This window comes from Corticium candelabrum, chromosome 3 (assembly GCF_963422355.1).
Source record: "Corticium candelabrum chromosome 3, ooCorCand1.1, whole genome shotgun sequence".
NCBI lineage: Eukaryota > Metazoa > Porifera > Homoscleromorpha > Homosclerophorida > Plakinidae > Corticium > Corticium candelabrum.
The window spans coordinates 841697-861451 of NC_085087.1; the positions used below are offsets into that span (position 1 = coordinate 841697).

General features: G+C 40.2%; 1 protein-coding gene across 2 annotated transcripts in view; it reads right to left on the bottom strand.

The window, feature by feature from the left end:
* Window positions 1–18357, bottom strand: part of LOC134176796 (sodium/potassium-transporting ATPase subunit alpha-3-like) — a 47589-nt gene extending 29232 nt beyond the window's left edge. For both annotated transcript variants that reach the window (XR_009969360.1, XM_062643457.1), the window contains exons 1-14: window positions 18275–18357; window positions 18049–18222; window positions 17927–17986; window positions 17231–17434; window positions 13979–14041; window positions 13652–13702; window positions 13123–13257; window positions 12203–12320; window positions 11352–11438; window positions 11115–11296; window positions 7776–7917; window positions 3389–3462; window positions 3237–3331; window positions 3047–3179 (exon numbers count right to left, since the gene is read on the bottom strand). Coding sequence is in view for 1 of the 2 variants with exons in the window: in XM_062643457.1 (XP_062499441.1) it covers window positions 3047–3179; window positions 3237–3331; window positions 3389–3462; window positions 7776–7917; window positions 11115–11296; window positions 11352–11438; window positions 12203–12320; window positions 13123–13257; window positions 13652–13702; window positions 13979–14041; window positions 17231–17434; window positions 17927–17986; window positions 18049–18222; window positions 18275–18292 (1536 nt within the window). In the remaining variant the exon portion in view is untranslated. The remainder of the gene's footprint in view (window positions 1–3046; window positions 3180–3236; window positions 3332–3388; window positions 3463–7775; window positions 7918–11114; window positions 11297–11351; window positions 11439–12202; window positions 12321–13122; window positions 13258–13651; window positions 13703–13978; window positions 14042–17230; window positions 17435–17926; window positions 17987–18048; window positions 18223–18274) is intronic.
* Between the last annotated feature and the right edge of the window lie 1398 nt (window positions 18358–19755).

Below are 19755 nucleotides of genomic sequence, written 5' to 3' on the forward strand. Positions count from 1 at the left end.
GTATAGTACACACAGACACAGACACAGACACAGACACAGACACAGACACAGACACACACACACACACACAGACACAGACAGACAGACACAGACAGACACACAACACACACACACACACACACACACACACACACACACACACACACACACACACACACACACACACAACATGCACACACACACACACACACACACACACACACACACTCCTTCTTCTTTTTCGTTACTCAATAATGAGTTCATGACTTCCATTCAGCAGTTGTTTACAATTTGTCTTTGATGAGCACGTTCATGTGCAAAGAATCGAATTCTGGAACGCCATACTCAATGACAGATATTACAAACGTTCTTTGTACCAGTAGTCAAGTTTTGTGGTGTATAGTTGTGCCGCATTAGTCTCTTTTCTTCAATTTTGTCAATTCAACCTTCCTCGTAATGATCTAAACCTAATCTCATACTCTTCTTCCACATTGAACAGTCACATGCTATCATTTCCCAATTTCTTGTGATCAATATCGACATTCTGTAGATTGTGTCTTAAAGTGTCTTTGAACCTCAACTTCTGACTACCAGCTTTTCTTGGTGCATCTAACAACTGACCGTATAGCACTTGTTTTGGTAAATGTCTCTCATCCATTCTTGCGACATGACCTACCCACTTTAGTTGCTGTTGAGTCAATATGTATTCAATTCCTGTTATTTAAGCTCTTTGCAGGACTTCTATGTTTTTCACTCTTTCTGACAAATGAATTTTCATTATTTGATGCAGACAGCAAAGGTGAAATTTTTCTAGATCCTGAATATTTCTTCTATATAGCGTCCACGTTTGCAATCCATACAGAATAGTTGCAAGAACGACTGCTTTGTAAACTTTGATTCTAGTCTTTATTCTTATTCCTTGTTGACTCCATAATCTTGATTGAAGTTGAGCCATACGCTCTATTTCCTTTTTGCAGACGTGCAGTAAATGTCCTTATCAACACTACAATCCTCTGAAAGAACACTGCCAAGGTAAGAGAAAGAGGATACCCTCTTTAGTGCTTCACCATTCACAAAATGTCCTTACCAGCATTTAGTGTACCAGAAATCGGCTGAAACATGCACTCTGTTTTCTTGATATCTATTTTGCAATCCAAAACTGGTAGCTGCTTTTGCAAAAGACTTTACAATTTTTTGCATACCATGGTACCATCTGCAGAATGTGCTACCAGAGCAGTCATCTGCAAAGAGCAGATCTCTCAATTTGTGGTTACAGTTTTAGATTTCGTCATAAATCTGCGAAGATTAAATAAACCACCATCCATACGATATTGAATTGAGACTCCTCTATTTTCAGCTCAACCATTCATTTCATTTAGCATTGCAGCAAGAAACAGAGCAAACAGAGTGGGTGCTAACACACAGCCCTGCTTACTCCTGTTTGGACAACAAAGCTTTCTGATTTTTCACTTTTAGAGATGACTTCTGCATTCATTCTTTCATGTGTAGATGTCTCACTAAATTTACAAATTTTGGGTGGGCAGCCCAATTTCGTTAAGATTTTCCACATTGCCTCTCAATTAACTGAGTCAAAAGCTTTTGTCAAATCTATAAAGACCATGTACAATGGTTTATGTTGCTCCACACACAACACACACACACACACACACACACACACACACACACGCACGTGCGTGCACACACACACACACACACACACGTACGCATGCACACACACACACACACACACACACACACACACACACACACACGGATATGGTTATGCCCTTCGGAAAGTTCCTAAGATAGCACACCCCTGCCTATTTCTAGGTAGGGACCCCGGCGCTACTCGGAGTTTCAGGCCACGCTGACGCACCCCTTGATGTGTGGCCAGTGGGTTGCTGAATGTCACTTATAGCTCCTAGATGATTTCTTTTTACCTGTACATAAAACAACAGTGAACAGGAATGTCTCCATATCCAATATGCTACATGTATTTCTTTACTCAGAAGGACATCCCTTTTCCTTGACTACAACAGCAGTCTTGCTCTTCATGCATGCCACAAAGTATTGAATCAATTCCAGTGATAGCTTTGCCACTCAACTCTAATTGCTTCTATTAATTTCTCCTTGTTGCAAACTTCCTCTTTAGGCTCTGCCCAAAGGTTTCTATCAGAGTAGAGTAAGGTTAGGATTCTGACCAAGCTAATGACAACACTCCATGATTCTCTTTCCATTTGGTAACAATCCTTGCATGGTGGGTGACTCCATCGTCATCCTGCAAAATTGTTGGTTTTTCATTAATTAGCCTCTGTTGTTCTTGCCACAGAAATTGCTCATTGCGAGTGCCACTTTACCGTTTTATGTTACTCCACTTACTACCACTTCCATTTAACACAACCTAGCTTACATAAGTAAAACCATTATTTCCTCACTCCTCCACAAAATGCCTTTGTGTTTCTGGACTCACTTTACTCTCTTCCCATTCCTTCCATCTTCTTCTGGTTGCCCTCTGAATAAATCTTGAGACAAGTGGCTCCATTTTTGAGAGATGACTTGACAAGATCTTCTGCTTCCCCAGCAATCTTTGCAAGTGATGCAAGTTCTGAAGTATAGTTTTCTTAGGTCTTCTTGTAGAAGTCTTGCTAACCACTGATCTAGTTGCTTTGTAATTCTAAGATGGGCAATGTTTCCTTCCTGGCTGCAGCTGACATTTTCATCACTGCATTCACCATGCTGATAATCTCTAGTCACTCTACAACGATGAGTTATCTTCGTTTAGAACTAGTCTTAAACAGTCTTCTCAAACTTCATAAAATGGGTTAGTGATATAACAAAACTTTCTTGTTGATTTTGCTTGCTTTGAGACTTGTGTGTAAGATAGAGAATAAAAACTTTGCAAGCATTAGTGTTCGTGCACCCCACTAAAACATTTAACAACCCATTGTATTCATGACACATAAAAGCTCACATGTAACCACAGTCAAACCCTTGCACTTCAATACCATTCAGTAGCAATACATTCAACAATATAACTAGGTTGCTGAAATTCCTTGGTAAACTGTACCTGATACTTGTTGGACGAATTAAACGGAATTTCAGCAACTTTCTTATTCCTATTTCTCATGTCTTCCACAGATCCAACAGACAACTCAACACACTTCAACAACGCAGTCTCACTGGCATCACCATTACATTCCCTGCAATACACATGCACTGCTATTCTATCCAATGCATAGATCTATGTAAAAATTCACCTGGCAAGAATGAGCACATCATCTTGGTCTGGTTTAAATGTTGCACGATTACACAAACCAGCAATGCGTGCCAGAGACATCCATTCATCTGACGACTACATAAACAGTGTTAAAAAACAGATATCCATAAGCAAAGTCATCTATAATGCTACCTTATCAAAACTTTCTCCTGTTTGATCTTCAGTTGTGTCGGCCTCATAGATTTCACAATTAAACCACATGTGTGCTGGCAGAAACAACAACTTATCCACAGCATGAGCCAACAGTGACTGTTTATACCTTCATCATTTAATTAAAATCTATACAGGTCCTACTATACTTCTTATGATTAGTCTGTACATCTACACACTGGCTGACAGACCTTGACCTCTACTGCTATTAAAGCTCATACTATAGGAACAAGTGGTTATTGTTCCATTCACTAACTTCACTTCTCCTATTCCTGTAATTACTATACAGTATAAGTAGCATTATGAATAGACATACAGAAGAATGTCGGTCATCAGAACTAATTGGGGATTCATGTGTTCATAAAATCAAAATGCACGTATAATCAAAGAGAACAATTTCTCACACACTATACATAAATTACCTTTGACTGACATAAGCCATGTTCACACTGCTAGTTATAGCGTAGTTATGCAACTATAGTTATATTCCTAGTTTGGTAACTACGGTATAGTTACTTAGGTGGTTGTTCACACTAGCGTAAACATAGCTATTACTCTAGTATCCGGAAGTGAAAGGCAAACAAACAAAAGTTCGTTACACGCTTTAGGATGCCTGATAAAACGCATCATTTCAACAGCAGACTTACGGGAGTTATAGTTAGACATCATCTGGTACTCGCGTAGCCAGACCCTTCCCCGTTACGCGAGACTAATCATCTAGATCTACTATGCATGTGTAACTACTGTAACTATGCTCTAACCAAGGTCGCAAGTTAAGAGTTCAATAACTACGCTACAACTACGCGATAACCACAGCTAGTGTTCACACTGTAGTTTAGTTACTAGACCCTGGTTGGATAACTACGCTTTAACTAGCAGTGTGAACATGGCCATAGGCGACAACTTCCCCATAGCCATCCCATTTGAACTGGTGTCGGTATCTCCTTTTGATTACAGAAGTGACCTATCCAAAGCCACCTAGCAAAGCAGTGGGGCAGCACGTGCAATGACAGGTGCACTGTCACAAGCCATTGAACTGCCAGTTTGTGCATTCAAATAATTGTTTGAAGCTGTGTTTACACCGTCGCTTGCACAGCTAGGAGCCTCATAAGTCCTGAGGATCACGATTAATTAATTGTCGCAAAGAATTACGAATCTAGACGCTACTTTCTTTCTAATCATGTTACCTGTAAAATGTATCTAAAACCATACGCCGTTTCATATGACCACGAAGTCTGTAAATAGCCTGTAGAGTCATTGTATACAGGACATGAAATCTCTCCTGGTTACGTAATGTTAGATTTCCGCATAACTAGTAAATACTCGTTAGCATTGTGTTTGGCGAGCGATGGTGTTCTGTCTTTACCTATTCACGTAACAATGGTTGCGTTACGTAGCAATAGTTTCTGTCAACGAAACGTGGGAACTCAGAAAAGACTTTCAGTTGCTCTTCTTCTAGTTGTCTTCAATTCTTCATTTACGCTTCAATCGTCTTACTCGTTTACTTAGCTAGTCGCATGACAGTGGTCGCGTAGTCGCGTAACAATGGTTGCATAGCAATAATTTCTGTCAAATTAATGCACGGAAACTCAGAAAACAGACTTTTCTCTCCTTCTAGTTTTTCCTTTCAATTCCTTTTGTCACGCATCAATGTTATTTCCTTATTAGTCGTGTACTGAAGCAAATTTGAGAGTCATTTCACTCTTCTCGCCAAGAAATTATAATTGAGTCAACTCCTCGAAAGGGGACCCTTGATTCAATTTTGAGCGCATATATTACGGGAGTCAAAATTGCATTCATCTAGCGGCATCATTTTGTCGATCAGTCTTTCTGTTTTGTCGTAAATCGATATGACAAGTGCTGACGTACGCATATAAATATATAAATATATAAATATAATATATCTCGACCTCAATTGACATGACAAAAGAGAGGCTCACTTCGCTCGCAACTATCGTAAAACCAACAAAGCGATCGACTTCGGGTCAGCAGTTGCCGACAGGTGAATTCTGTTGTTTATTTCCGACAAGATCTAACAATTGCAAACATAAATTACACCGTTCTGGTAATAAAACTCTCTCGTGAAAGTTTTGAGTCCATTGTCTCTGGTTGCCACGTACGACATGAAGGAATTAATGCTTCGTGATTGGGCAACACAAAGGAGGCATGGCACATTCCTGCAGCAAGACAGACATAGCCAGCCAGCCAGCCAGCCAGCCACAAGTCCCAGTCAGTTCAGCCCTATACGTGTAGAGTACGCTACTCGCCAAGTCTCGGGACTTTTACAAAGTCCCTTTTCTTATAGGCTCATAGCTGAATAATCCTACTGTATAATGCCTACCTCCCTTCAAAAACAAATGATCCAGTCACATAAAATCACATAAAAAATTCACACACCAAACTTACCCTGTTGTTCAATCACCTCTTGACAGCAATACTGTAAATCAGTTTGTTTACCAAACCTATCCTACAGGTGCCAAGTATGTATGGGTGGTTGGTAGAAATCAAAATTAACTACAACAATGCAAATATGCGTAACAAATACACCAACACTATTCACATACATATGTACATACATACATATAATCATGATTTCTTGCTACTAGCAAGAGAAGCAAGTGCACAAAATCTATGGATGCTACAGTATGATAGCTTACAGAGTAGAAGAAATAGTGCCAAGGGCACTCCCATCTGCTTATACACCTGACATTAATTAAAGAAACACTCTGCAGAACTGAGCAGCGTCTAGTGCGCAACCGAAAGGGCGTTCACGAAAGTGTTTCTGCATGGGGATGAGTGCCTTGTAAACTGTTAGAACACAATTGACGACCGCGTCCATTGCCTTCAACGCCAAAAAATCTCTCAAAACACTGATTCTCTTGAATGTTGCTGTGCACAAAAAGAAGGCCAGTCTCTAGACGGTCTGAAAGTAGAATGACGGTTTCCACTGTGCTTGCTTGGAGCGACGGAAACAGCAGAGACCATTTCCAGAAACATGATTGTGTCAGTAAAGGCTGGTTTACAGTAACTTACGCAAGCCGAGCGTCAGCCCAGCTTATCGCTAACGTAACGTCAGCGTGCTACTGTAAACACGTTACCACCTTTCACCAAGATGCTACATTCTGACCAGCATCAAGACATTGGATTAGACTTGAGTTCTGTTCGAGTGTCAACGTAACGTAACCCGGAAATATGGCGGTTTGTAACTACACGTACCAATCGGCTGTCGCACTTTCACTCACATGATCCAGTTGTCTAACATGGACGACGAAGATCTCAACAACTAAGAGCACGAAATCTTGGTACAAAGGCATACAGCAACAGCAGCGACACTTGCTTCACGTGCGCTAGGAATGGCCTGGCCTTCAATGCCAGACACTTTTCGGGGCCGAGAGGACGTTGCTGGGTTGCGCTCTGACATGTTACTGTAAATCAATAGGTTTCATTGTCTGACTACGTTTACGTTATACACTGGGATGACACTCGGCTTGCGTAAGTACTGTAAACCAGCCTTACCAAGTGATTTGATCGCACGCCAAAAAACACTTCACTTGGCGGACAAAATTCTTGAAACAGCCCTGTCAGTTTTTAAGTTATGAAACGTTCTTAACATACATCTGTCGGGTTTGCTCTGAGATAGCGCCAAAATGCCCAACTTGGTTAGTATGGACTTCCATTACCCAGCAAAGACAGAGCCAGCAAAACACTAGATGCTGCACAGTTCTCCGAAGTGCTCCTTTAATACCCTATCACACTAGCATGGTTACAAACCAAACAGTTCTAAGCAAACACGCCAGCCTCCATTCACACCACACTCTCAAAATAAAGCCAGCCCAGTTTGGGGTGTTTGTTGTAAACATGCTAAATGCTTTTAGATGAGTACTGCAAAACAATCGCACTACCTTGATCACGGATAAGTAACAAGTCACTCAACGTTTTTTCTGGCTAATGGTACAAAAGAAATACAAATGATGTCAATTTACAGAACCGTGAAAAGAAAACAATTTCACACAGACTTGAATAGTTGCTCTTTGTGTACTCTTCTATTAGAATCTGTATAATGTCTTTCCCCCACAAATCAATTAGACAGTTCCATGTTTCAACCATGCCATAAAGCAATAACATGTAAGTGTTGCATTAGTGCAGCTTGACTCATGTTCATAAAGACACGCTGACCCGAGCTGGGCTCACTTAGCAAGATTTATGGAACTAGCCTAGCACGGGTTGGTGTACGTTCACACAGCAAAATAGAAAGTAATCCAACCCTAGCCAGGGTGTGCTGGAACGGTTACAAATACTAGTGTGAATAAGATATAACTGTCAGCTAAGCAGCTTATCACTTCCCTCCCTGAAATCTTTCCCTTCTTACCAACGGTCATTCTGTTCTGTGTCAGTGTCCCTGTCTTGTCAGAACAGATAACAGATGTGCTGCCAAGTGTCTCCACTGCTTCCAGGTTTTTCACCAAGCAGTTTTTAGATGCCATCCGTTTAGCAGTAAGAGTAAGACACACCTGAAAATAAGTATGTAACATTACCAAAGTTCCAACCTGAAAAGTAAAAATCAAAAAGAAACTCTACTGACAAACAGGGGCAGGTTCAAGACTTCTTTAAAGAAAGAGTGGGAATGGACTAAAAAATTAAAATTTAGCACCACTTGTGGACTTAGTATAGCAATTGAATCAATATGAATATATTTCTCTGATCACTTGTATCATGCTAAAAGTGTTACGTTCTTTGTAAGGTTAGACAGACTGTTAGTTGCGTATCTATAATTTCATTAGGGACACGCTGCCCTTCACATCCATACCTAAACTTGCATCTGGACAAATATGTATTCCACAACAATGCATAATAGATCAAACAAAAAGTATATCAGACTGTACACGATAAATGTTTTAACAAGAGCACTGCTGACTGACCTGCAGCAAGAATACATGTACCATTTATAACAAACTGTCAAGACCAGAAATTGCTGTTCTGACTCGTTTCCCAGATAACCTCTCATGTCACATGCCCACAAGGCTGACAATAAAACTCTTGTCTAAGCAACTGCCTTCCAGTCTGTCTGTCTTTGCCTTAGTTCAACTGCTCGTCTCTCATGAGCAATGAGAATCTTTGTTAGTTTGTAAGTCAGCTAGCAGTTATGTAGTTTATCATTATCTTTGCTATACACCAAAAAGAGAATATCCTAGCAGTACAAATTAGTGACAACTAGAACCAGTAGTGTGGTTAGGTACTAAACTGAGAATACGAATACAGCATTTCAATACACTAAATATGTCACAACTTACACGCAACATCCCATAATAAGTAAGGGCAACAGTGAAAGGAGCACGGTCCAGATTTATGCGCATGCTTTTGCCTTGGGTAGAAAGCACGTATTGTGTGCAGCCTGCCGGCCATGCCCAGAATAAAATGGCTTCCTCGAGTAACAATTATGTCTACTGTGTCAAGCCACACTCAGACAATGCCGATCCAAAAGCTAACGAAGTATGATTTAGTTACCATTGTAATCTTTGTCTTATTATGACCACATTGTGCGTCTTGGTTGTAGCCTACCGAAGGGAGAGTGCATGTGACGTTTGGGTGTAGAAAAAAGTGCACAAAATAAACATGATCTATGAGGATATAAACGCAAAGCTGCTGCTGTTGCTTGTGTGCAGTATTGTGAATACGTGATTAAGTTTTCAAGAATCGAAGAGCTGTGGTCCATGTCAGCAAACTAGTCAACGTGCCAGTATCATTTCAGGGCTTCACTTCTAGGCTGGTGACAGAGTATGTACTGGAGAACAGAAAACACTTCATCTAGAGAACGGTCTCCTACAGATGCAGAAGTAACGACAAGCAACAACACAACGTATGCAACATCATGCAGCTAGTAGCAATGGCAGTTAGCAGTCAATTTGGTGACACATCTAGGATGGTGATGCACCCTAAACTGCACTCATCTTACTACACTGCTTTCTGCAAGATCAGCAGCTGTTGGTGGACTACATGAAGCAACAGTTCAACCAATGTTCTCAAAGTCCTGCTGTCATATTATTGTCTGACAGTGCATGACATTACTCTTTCGTTTTAATTTGCTTTTCCTGATCTCATGTGTGTAACCTTAGTTATATCATGGTAGTGTCTGCTTTCATTCAATCTCTTTACAGTCCATGGTGGAAATTTATTATACTTGTGGTAAAATCTCTGTTCTCTGGCTTTTGTTGCCTGTTCCAGAGATGGCTGCTTGTCATAATTATTGCTTGCTAGTAAGCAATAGGACTTGAATGCTGCATGCCTACAACACCAAGAGTTTTAATCATAGATTGAATGGAGATGTGAATTCACTCACCCAAACGATATTATTTTGGGGGTAAATTTTAGAATGAAAAAGTTGTAATTTTCAAGTGCACTTGTTTGGCTGCAGTGGCAAATGTAAATGTGCTACAAATACGTGTATACACTAATAGCATACAAATTATTGTACATAATAGGTCATGGACCTAAGTTTCTTTGGATGCAGCAGGACCCTTCTCAAAAATTTCATTGAGGGTGAACTGAGACCTAGACCAGAGGATGCTCTTCACTCTCTATCAAGTCATCTTTGCCAGCCTTGTCTTGCCAATCTCTCTCGTCTTGCGCCTCGTGCTTTCATACACCATGATGGCTTCTTGCAGACATCGTCGACATGACAAACAATGTCACTTCCTGTCATGTGCAGGATCTAATCCGAAGCTCACACACGGCTAGGCGAATGTGAAAACAGATAAGTTTTGTTTGTAACTCCTAACTGTCATATTTGAACCCTATCACTTTAGCAAAGTCTAGAAAAGTCAAGATCTCATGACTACAACAGCTAATCAAACTGCGAGCTGCAAAGCGTTTGAATCTTTCCTTTTCATGAAAATATGGAAAATGTACTACTGTATCATAATCTAAAAGCGTTGTTTTTCAAAGATCCTCTATTTTGATGAACTTGAAAATGCATACATTATTCAAGATGGACTCCGAGGCTACTCTGTGTGTAACATCTAGACTGTGCCCCTTTAACCATCAGCTAGACAGAAAGCAGTAGCAATGATTCTGTTTCTCAGTCGGCCTGCCTGTGTACCTACCCACCCTTTCGGTCTTCTCGTTGATCAACCAAAGTTGCCCAAATTAGCCTGACTATAGCTAAAAAATTTAGTTGCCTTTCTCTAAGTGTACACCAATCATTAAACGTTATAATAAAGGTAATTTAAGACTAGCATTATACATCAGTTGCCAAACCGAGTTTTAATAGTTCAACTTAGAAGTATCGTGTCTGTCTTATGGCACCACCACTATTCTCAGCCCTTACTCACAATCATGAAGAAAACCACTTTAAGGAGTCCAACAATTCATTTACACAAAAGAATGTTACATAAATTAAGATGAAATCACACATTTGATTATGTATTTTCGTTTGGTGCATGTTAAGCTAAATCCTACATTGCTTCCTCCGTCAGCCCTTTCCATAGCATAAATTAAGAAGTCATGCACTGAATCTAAAAAACAACTACTGTCTAACGAAATATTTCTGCAATCATGATTTTTCTGTAATTTTAAGAAGAAATCATGGAGCACAAGTATGCTTGAAGTTCCAGGAAGTCACTGTTCCAACACATGTACATGTGTGTACCAGTAACTGTCTTGGAATGCATAAATTTAAGACCGCAGAAATAACCGGTTATATGGTACTCACCGTCACAGTGGCCAACAAACCTTCTGGTACATTGGCAACAATTATTCCAATTAAGAAGACGACAGCTTGCAACCACTCATATCCCAGAGGAAAAGCAATGATAAAGAATGTGATGCCTAAAAAGAGAGCTACAGCTGTTATGATGTGGATAAAGTGAGCAATTTCTTTGGAGATGGGAGTTTCTAAATAAAGCAGAGACAGTTCGAAAGGCATACAAGTTCATAAAAAATCTGGTACCTCCAATCTCCAACCCACTGGCTAGATTAGCAATACGACCCATCACAGTACGATCACCAGTGTTAACAACTAATCCAACTGCAGCACCTATAGAGTAGCACACAAAAAGACACACAAAAATGATAAAAAATATCTGCTATTGAAAAGACAGACAGACATAAAAGTAGGCCATAGACAAACAAGGTAACAGAGACACAAGCAAGACAAGTAGGCAGACAAGCACGTAAGCAAGCAGCAAACAAACTAACTGGCAGACAGCAATAAACAAACACAAACAAAAGAAAACAAAAAAAACTACACAAGACACACAGCTAGAAAACCAGCAGACAACCAAGTGTAAAAAACAGCTAAAAACTAAGAAACTCAAATAGACAGACAAAGTCAAACAGTAAATAGAAAAGCAAACAAATGCCAACAACTAAGAAGACAGGGTATAACATGGCTTTATGAAACTACACAAAATGCTTTCCTGCTTTGAATTGCCTGGGAGAACTATTATAAATCACACAAGCTACAATGTAATACAAATCACATAATAAAAAGACGTAAATCTCTAAAACTTGACCTGCATATACTGTGTGGTGCAATGCTTGTATTGGTTGTCCTCTTGTAGAATAAAAATAATTTGCATTTGTTGAGCCAATCAAAGATAATCAGTTGCAGCTTAGAAGACCTGTGGTAATCTTATTAAAACGTTTATGGAACCATTCAGGTTTACACAAAACATTGGCATGATTGCCACAAATAGTTAAATATTACAAATTATTTCTCGTTTTGCTTTAAACAGACTTTGGACTCAATCAAAGCACTTTGTGTAACTTATTTTGCTAACCAAAAGTAGGTAGTCAAACCTTCCAATACATTTGTAGAAAAGAAAGCAATGTTTTTGGTCTCTAACGGATTCTCATGTGTGCAATCAGTTGACCGTGACTGTGGCTCTGACTCTCCAGTCAACGATGAGTTATCCACCTACACACAATAACAAAACAAATTACTACAAGCTGTCAGCTCCCCATAGCAAATTCAGCATATGTCTCAACATTAAAGGTGCACTCCGTCATATAGCACTATGCCCGCAAACTTGATTGCATACAATACGCAATCAAGTTGGAAGATTGGGCTGAACTACAGGCAAAGCTGGATATCACAGCGTAGTCACCATTACAAATAATGAAAACGTACGGGAGCAATTTTGCAATCTCATTGTTGAAGCAGAGTTCGAGTCGCGCTCAAACCAATTCGTCATCTTTTCTCAGGTCAAAGGCACCAAATAGGTTATGTTTTACACAAAACCAGGTTTGAACATGCAAGCGCTACATATCAGCATGAAAACAGAGAGCATTCGATGATCACGTGGTAGGCAATAATTAGGTCACGTGATAAGTGCAAGCGCACAAATGCAGTGCAGTTGGTCCCTTCCGCCTTGCATGCACATCCATGCCCGTTGCATAACCCATGGGCACATTTTCTCAACGTCTCGTGAGTGTCTTCTAGCATTTTGATGGTAGCACGCGTTGACGGAATGTTTCACACGTGACCATCCTATGCGTTCTGTTTTCAGGCTATTTGCTGCTAATATCGAGCGCCCTCACATTCAGCTTTGCCTGTAGTTCAGATCAACCTTCTATCTTGATTGCGTAGCTATGCAATCAACTTTGCGTGGCCGTTGTGCTAAACAACGGAGTGTACCTTTAACTATTAATGTTTAGTTAAGCAGCATATAACATAAGTCATAATTCGTTACAATTTAGTCTAATTCACTAAAAGTCACCTTCATTCCATGTGTTGATATAATTCGTAGATCTGCTGGCACTCTGTCTCCTCCTTTCACTTCCACCAGATCACCAACAACAATCTCTCGTGAGTTTAGAGTCTTCTTCTCACCATTTCGAATAACAATAGCCATCTGCACAAGAACACACGATACAAATCATTGGCAATGTTCACATGGCATCTCTACAACTATATCCAATTTGACATCATAGTATTCCATACTTCACACAATCAAATAAAATGTTTTGGTTGAAAGACCCATACAACTACGCAACCAAACACGTCTATCTTTCTTCATTTCTTACCACAAACTATAAGCAAAACCAAGAAATATTTGCAATAGTAAGTTGCAATGCAAATGTAGTAATAAAACAATATTTAAACAAACAGAATGCACAATGCAATGAGACAGTTTATAACACTCCTAGTAACACTGAAACATGCAAATGCATAATCTATACACACTACTAGTAGCTTCACTGTGCTACCCCTCCTCTATTTCACATTATAACTACTTGTCTTCATACCTGAGGAACTAAATTCTTAAAACTCTCCATGATGGCACTTGACTTTGCTTCCTGTGTAACAGAGGGTAGATTAACAAAGTGCACTACATCACACCAAATACTCACCATGCAGAGGCACAAATCCAAAGTCCTGTGCACTGACAAGCATACAAATAGGCACCAGAACATGCAAAGACAGGTAACAGACAAGCAAGCGGAAACACAGTAGGAAGAAGGCAAGAAAGCAAATAACTGACATACAAGATAACACATGCTACAGCTATGTAAGCAAATTCAGAAGTCCTTGTGTGAACAAAAACTAGCAAATACAACATACAAGCAAGTAACCTGATAGTATGAAAAACATCCAGTGACAATAACAACAGCAGCCAGCACAATCCCCAGAAACAGCTGAAAAACAACTCAATGACCTACCAATCAAACACGTTTACTGACTGACTGGGTCATGTAATGGTTAAGCATACTCACATATCAAGCTGACTGTAATGCAGCTTAACCTTCTCTTTTTAATAATTACATTTTAAATTTGACCATGCAACACAACTTAATTAATGTGAACAACACAAGAAAGTGTCACTCTAAGAGTTTCATCTACTAAAACCACAATACACCAAAATCATTCAGTTGAAGCCTTGAACCAATGCAGATTTTGCATGGTCAGCCATCGCCCATTTTCCTAAACAAAGCCACTGATCGACTAATTGGATGGTCGGCCACTAAACAAAGAAGTGTATGAGAAGTTAGCGACAAAAATGCAGCTTGTATCCGATTCATGATAAGAAAAGGTAGGGTAAGTGTTTCTACTGTATACATGACTGTTCGTAGCTATCATGCTTACACACCCACTAACTGAACTGGCTCGCTTTGTGAATGCTGTGTGAATGGGGTGTGATTCAGTGTTCTAGGTCAGGCTGGTGCAGATCGACTCAGCTCAGCTATGAACCAGGGCTCATGTAAACAGGCTGTAAAACATAACAACAGATTTCTTGGAGAAGATACTCAAATTTTATTTTATATTGTCTTATGTACATATGAAGCCTGCAAATGTGTTGCAAGCATGTATGCATACATCCATGCATTCACATATGATGTACCTTAATCAAAACTAGCATTGCATAATAACATAAAATCCCTGCCATCTTTGCTACTACTCTAGACAACAGTCAGTTAATTATTATAGTTCCACAACTTGAAAATTCGAACGTCCTCCTGTTAAAGGGTAACTGCATTGCAAAAATCAAAAATTCTTTTATGTTGGAAATCGACAGTTCTAGTTGCATACATGACAGGAATAGTTTTAGATTTTTAAGTTAAAGTCTTCCCTGAGAAATAGCAGGTCAAAGTTGCTTCCGGTTCTTAAAGTTCCGGTAACAGGCGTGGTGTAGTGTACACGTCACAGAGGGAAGACACGTGTGCGTCTGTATAGTCAGCAGCCTGTAAAAATGACTACAACTTTATATCCAAGGCAACACTGCTAAGGCAACACTGCTAAGGCAACACTGCTAAGGCAGAGGCGACGGCAGAGACAGCTATTCTTTTGAAGAGCCCTCTGGAGGTTTTTACGTGATGATAACGCTCCGCCATTGCATGAATCGCCGGATGAATATCTGCTGGGAGCTATTAGACCAGAAGCTTTGCTGCCTTGGAAGCGGACCAGGAAGAGAACAGGCAACCCGATAGCCTGTCACCATCGCAAGTACTATTAGTAGAAGTAGAAGAGCAAATTAACATAATCGATGCACATCCAGGTAAGTAAACAACCCATTACAGGTGTAGCTGCAGTCGTTGTGAGATGATGGATACGTACTCATGTGGCGTGTGTGGTCAAAACGTATTAGAGGTTGTCTCAAATAATGACGCAATAATAATGTCAAATACTAGCGACAATAATGGCACAGTGTAGTGGTGAGTTCATGCAAAACTCTAGCTATTGCTGTGAGAAAGAAAACAAAATGAGTTAACGCTCGTGCGTTGAATTCACGTTGACACAAGGGTTGACTTCACCGTACAGAATACTGTAATGCATACGACTGCATTCACTACACATGACGATCAAGCACTTATATGCAAGTCTAGCCATTAAGAGTCTGACCTCTCCTAGCCATTTGCAGTAGTTGTAGTCGTGCACAAGATTCTTCCTTACCCTCAGTTTCCTGCTTCTCAAAAAATGCAGCTCTCTTTTTCTTTTGCAAAGGTTCCACAGTGCTGCGATCTTGAAGTGTGGAGGCACGGTAGATGAAAAATGGTGACCTCAATTTCGCTCTTCTACAACCCAGACCAAGCTTTGAATAGACCTGGCTGTACGTATCTCGAAGCAATCAGACTAAAAGTGGCTACTACAGACTCCTGTCTACTCAGTAGGACGTGTCGTACTCAATAGTAGTCGCCAGGACAACACAAACGTCTCTGCAATTGTCCTCCTATTATTTAGCTTGGAGATCTTCGGAAATCGAAACACGCTTGCGTATGACTTGCACAAATTGATGCATCCTGCAGCCATGCAACACCGAACCATACTTTTGCCACAGATTCCTTTGTTTACAGTACACGCTAGCATGGAGTCTCCCCTCTGTGATGTGTACACTACATCACACCCATTACCAAAGCTCGAAGAACCGGAAGCAACTTTGACTTGCTATTTCTCAGCGAAGACTTAACATAAAAATCTAACACTATTTTTCCTGTCATGTATGCAACTAGAACTATCAATTTCCAACATAAAAGAATTTTTGATTTTTGCATTGCAGTTACCCTTTGAGTTAAAAAGACATTTTCAGATAGTGATATACAATAATATGCAAATGAGATTCATCAGCAGGAAAGAGTACTATTACGTACAAAGTCTTTAGTACAAGAGCACCATTACCTAGGGCCGTGTTTCCACTAGCTGCAACTTAATTAACAAGTTTAGCTTAACACGTTAAAAACTAAACCAGTTCAAGAAGTGACTGTTTCCATTAGAAACTTGCACATCCGGGATGTGGAAAACAAACCGTGTATGAAAGCCTTATTTTGAATTATTGGGCTTCTTTGTCGTCGAGTCAGAGCAACTGTTGGTTTTCACTGATTCAGCATCTGCTAGTAGGAATTTACATGATGATGACCAAGAACACTATCTTCTCTCTCTCCGTAGCTGCTTTCTTTCCCTTAGTTAACGACCCTTAGATCTTTTGAGGCAATGCTATCCCAGCAAAATAGTCAATATCAACAAAACGGTGTTGTCAGAAGCCACCTAAACAACCGCGCTACTGTCACGTGACAGTTAAACCTAAGCCACTTGCTAAACCTACTTTGAAGTACGTTTAAGAAAGCGATTTAGGTTTAAAATATATCTGGTTTAGTGCAGGTGGAAACAGGTCAATTCTTAAACCAGTTTAGCTTAAACCACTTGTTAAATCGGTTTAGGCACTAGTGGAAACATGCCCTAAGTGCCTATGAAAAATATACATTATCATACAGCTCACAATTATTGAATACCCATTAATTAACTGCGTAGTATATTACCTTATTTATCAGAACATAATATTGACAAACAACAAAAAGTGTAGCACTGGTTTTACCCACTGATTGTTCACTTACATTGTCTCTTTGTGGATTATCATCTTTTGCTGACTGAATCCCATAAGCAAAAAAGCAAAGGACAGCTCCAATCCATAGCATTGTGGAAAACCCACCAAACAGCTGCTTGCCAAACTTCACCCACCATGGTGTTGTTTTGGGAGGAGTTAATTCATTGTAACCATCTCTTAGTAAATAATCAGCAGCTGCTTTATCTGTCAGTCCCTATAACATACAATCAATTACAAATAGCAACCTGCCATTTGGTAATCTGTTCTGCATATGTGACAATTGAGAACACATCCAGAGAAAGATTGAGACTACACTGGTAGGGAAGTCCATAAACATAAGTTCACTTATATTTCCAAAATGTAACACATTTTGAAGGAAGTAGAGGGTCAGAACAACTTACAAATCGAAAAGTACAAATCGCACAATTTTGCTTTGCTGTCTATTCATTTTGAATATGAGTCTACAATCCGCTCTCAACATCTCACAAAATCACAGCTAGACGCAACTTTAACATGTGCAAAGTGCAGAACTTTCTCATAAACAATGAAGTGTTGCACAACATGCCAAGTGGAGCAAAGGTTCTAGGTGCTGAATGTTCCTATGGTAAAGAGTGACCTGGCCAGTGTGTTGAACGTAACATTTGTTTTTTCTTACAAGGGGGGGCATCTACGTGACACGCTATGAAGCAGCACGAAGACATCTCACCTTCACTGGGTCGGTGCCAAATCGCCGATATAATTCATCAACAGCAACCACATGTTCATCCTATAAAACGTGACGCGTAGCTATCGTTTCAGCCAGCTAGAGGGAGGTGACCAGTGACGTACCATCTCTACTTCTTTCTTCAGTTCGTCTAAATCATTCTTTTTTGCTTTGGCTGTCTTCTTTAAACCATCACGATGACGTTCTCTCTCGTCTTGTACGTCTAGTTCTATCGCAACCGATGTCAGACCCGAATCTCCGCCTTTCAAAACTTCCATCTCTACGACGGCTGCCTCTTTCTACAACACACATCATTATGACAAAAAATAACCCATTCAGCAACCTACCGACCCGGTCAGACTTCGACATTTCGCTAAGAGACTGACGTCCAATTCGTACTGTCTGAAAAGTCACGCGCTAAGGTCGATCATGACGTCATACATAAGGGTCACAAAAGTGGAAGTCCCCCGGCTCATACGGGCCAGAGCCTCGGAGCCAGACCGCTCTTGCACGTGAGGGAGCGAGAAGGGCGGGTGAGAGGGCATACATCATGAGCAGTTTTGCATGAGATGCCAAGTAAAAGAGAGAAAGAGTGAAATCTGCTCTTGAGAGGCTTCTGGCAAAGACATACACACATAAATAATAATACTTGATGTATCGGCATGCAGACAACAAAATTCAAGTACTGTACACAAAGTATTAGTGGCAGTTCATATCATTCATCTCACAGTTATAGGTTTGAACTTTGCCAATTCTAGACCTTTACTATCAGGTTGAGTATGTGCCCATCTTCCAATACCTCCAAGATCCTCGGTGTTCAACGTTGCTATGACATTGTCATTTCAAAGAATAGTTGGAAACCATCACCACCAAGGACTCGCTACAGAATAATTATCATGAATAGTCAAATACTCATAGATGACAACGGTGTGACTGTCAGATTGAGAGTACATGTACAAGCTTGTGTGTGTTTCTAGGAGGTTGAGACAGTTTGTGTGTGAAAGTAATATATGCGGTTTTCAGTATTTGCTTTACTTTACCTGTAAACTCATTTTGATGAGAATTAATTAATTAATGTAAACCAAGCAGGATTACTGATCTACCTGCATGGTTTTGACGGAAAACAGCCTGAGAGACCTTTGCAGAGACAACTGTGACTGCTAACAATCGCTATATCTTGCATAGGCTGTAACGTAGTTAATTAATATAGATGGTTGCCGATCGTAGTAATTATATATTTATCCAACTATTAGATATATAAACTAGTAATTCAAGCTGCGTTTACACCGTCACTTCTACAGCTATGAGCCTTCAAAGTCCTGAACAACGGGCCACGTACGGTAGAAGGAGTATTTGTTGCGAAGAATTACGAATATACATGCTATTTTCTTTCTAGACGTGCTACTTGTAACATGTCTTTAAAATCCTACATAGCGACTGTCGTTTCGCGTGACCGCAGAGTCCGTAGTACGTACGTGTAGTCGCAAGTAGAATTATCGTATACGGGATATACAATCTCTACGTAATGTTAGGTTCCCGTATACATATCGTAAAACCAAGAAAGCGATCGATTTTGGGTCAGCAGTTGCAGACAGGTGAGTTCTGTTGTTTATTTCCGACAGGTCCTAGCAATCGCAAACATGAATTACACCGTTCTGGTGAGAAAACTCTCTCAAGGAAGTTTCGCTCGTGTCTCTGGTTGCCACGTACGACATAAAGGAATTAATTCTTCGTGATTGGGGCCACACTAAGAAGGCGTGGCACATTCCTGTAGCGTGACAGACATAACCAGTGCAGTCAGCCAGCCAGACATAGTCCCCAGACCGGAAGTC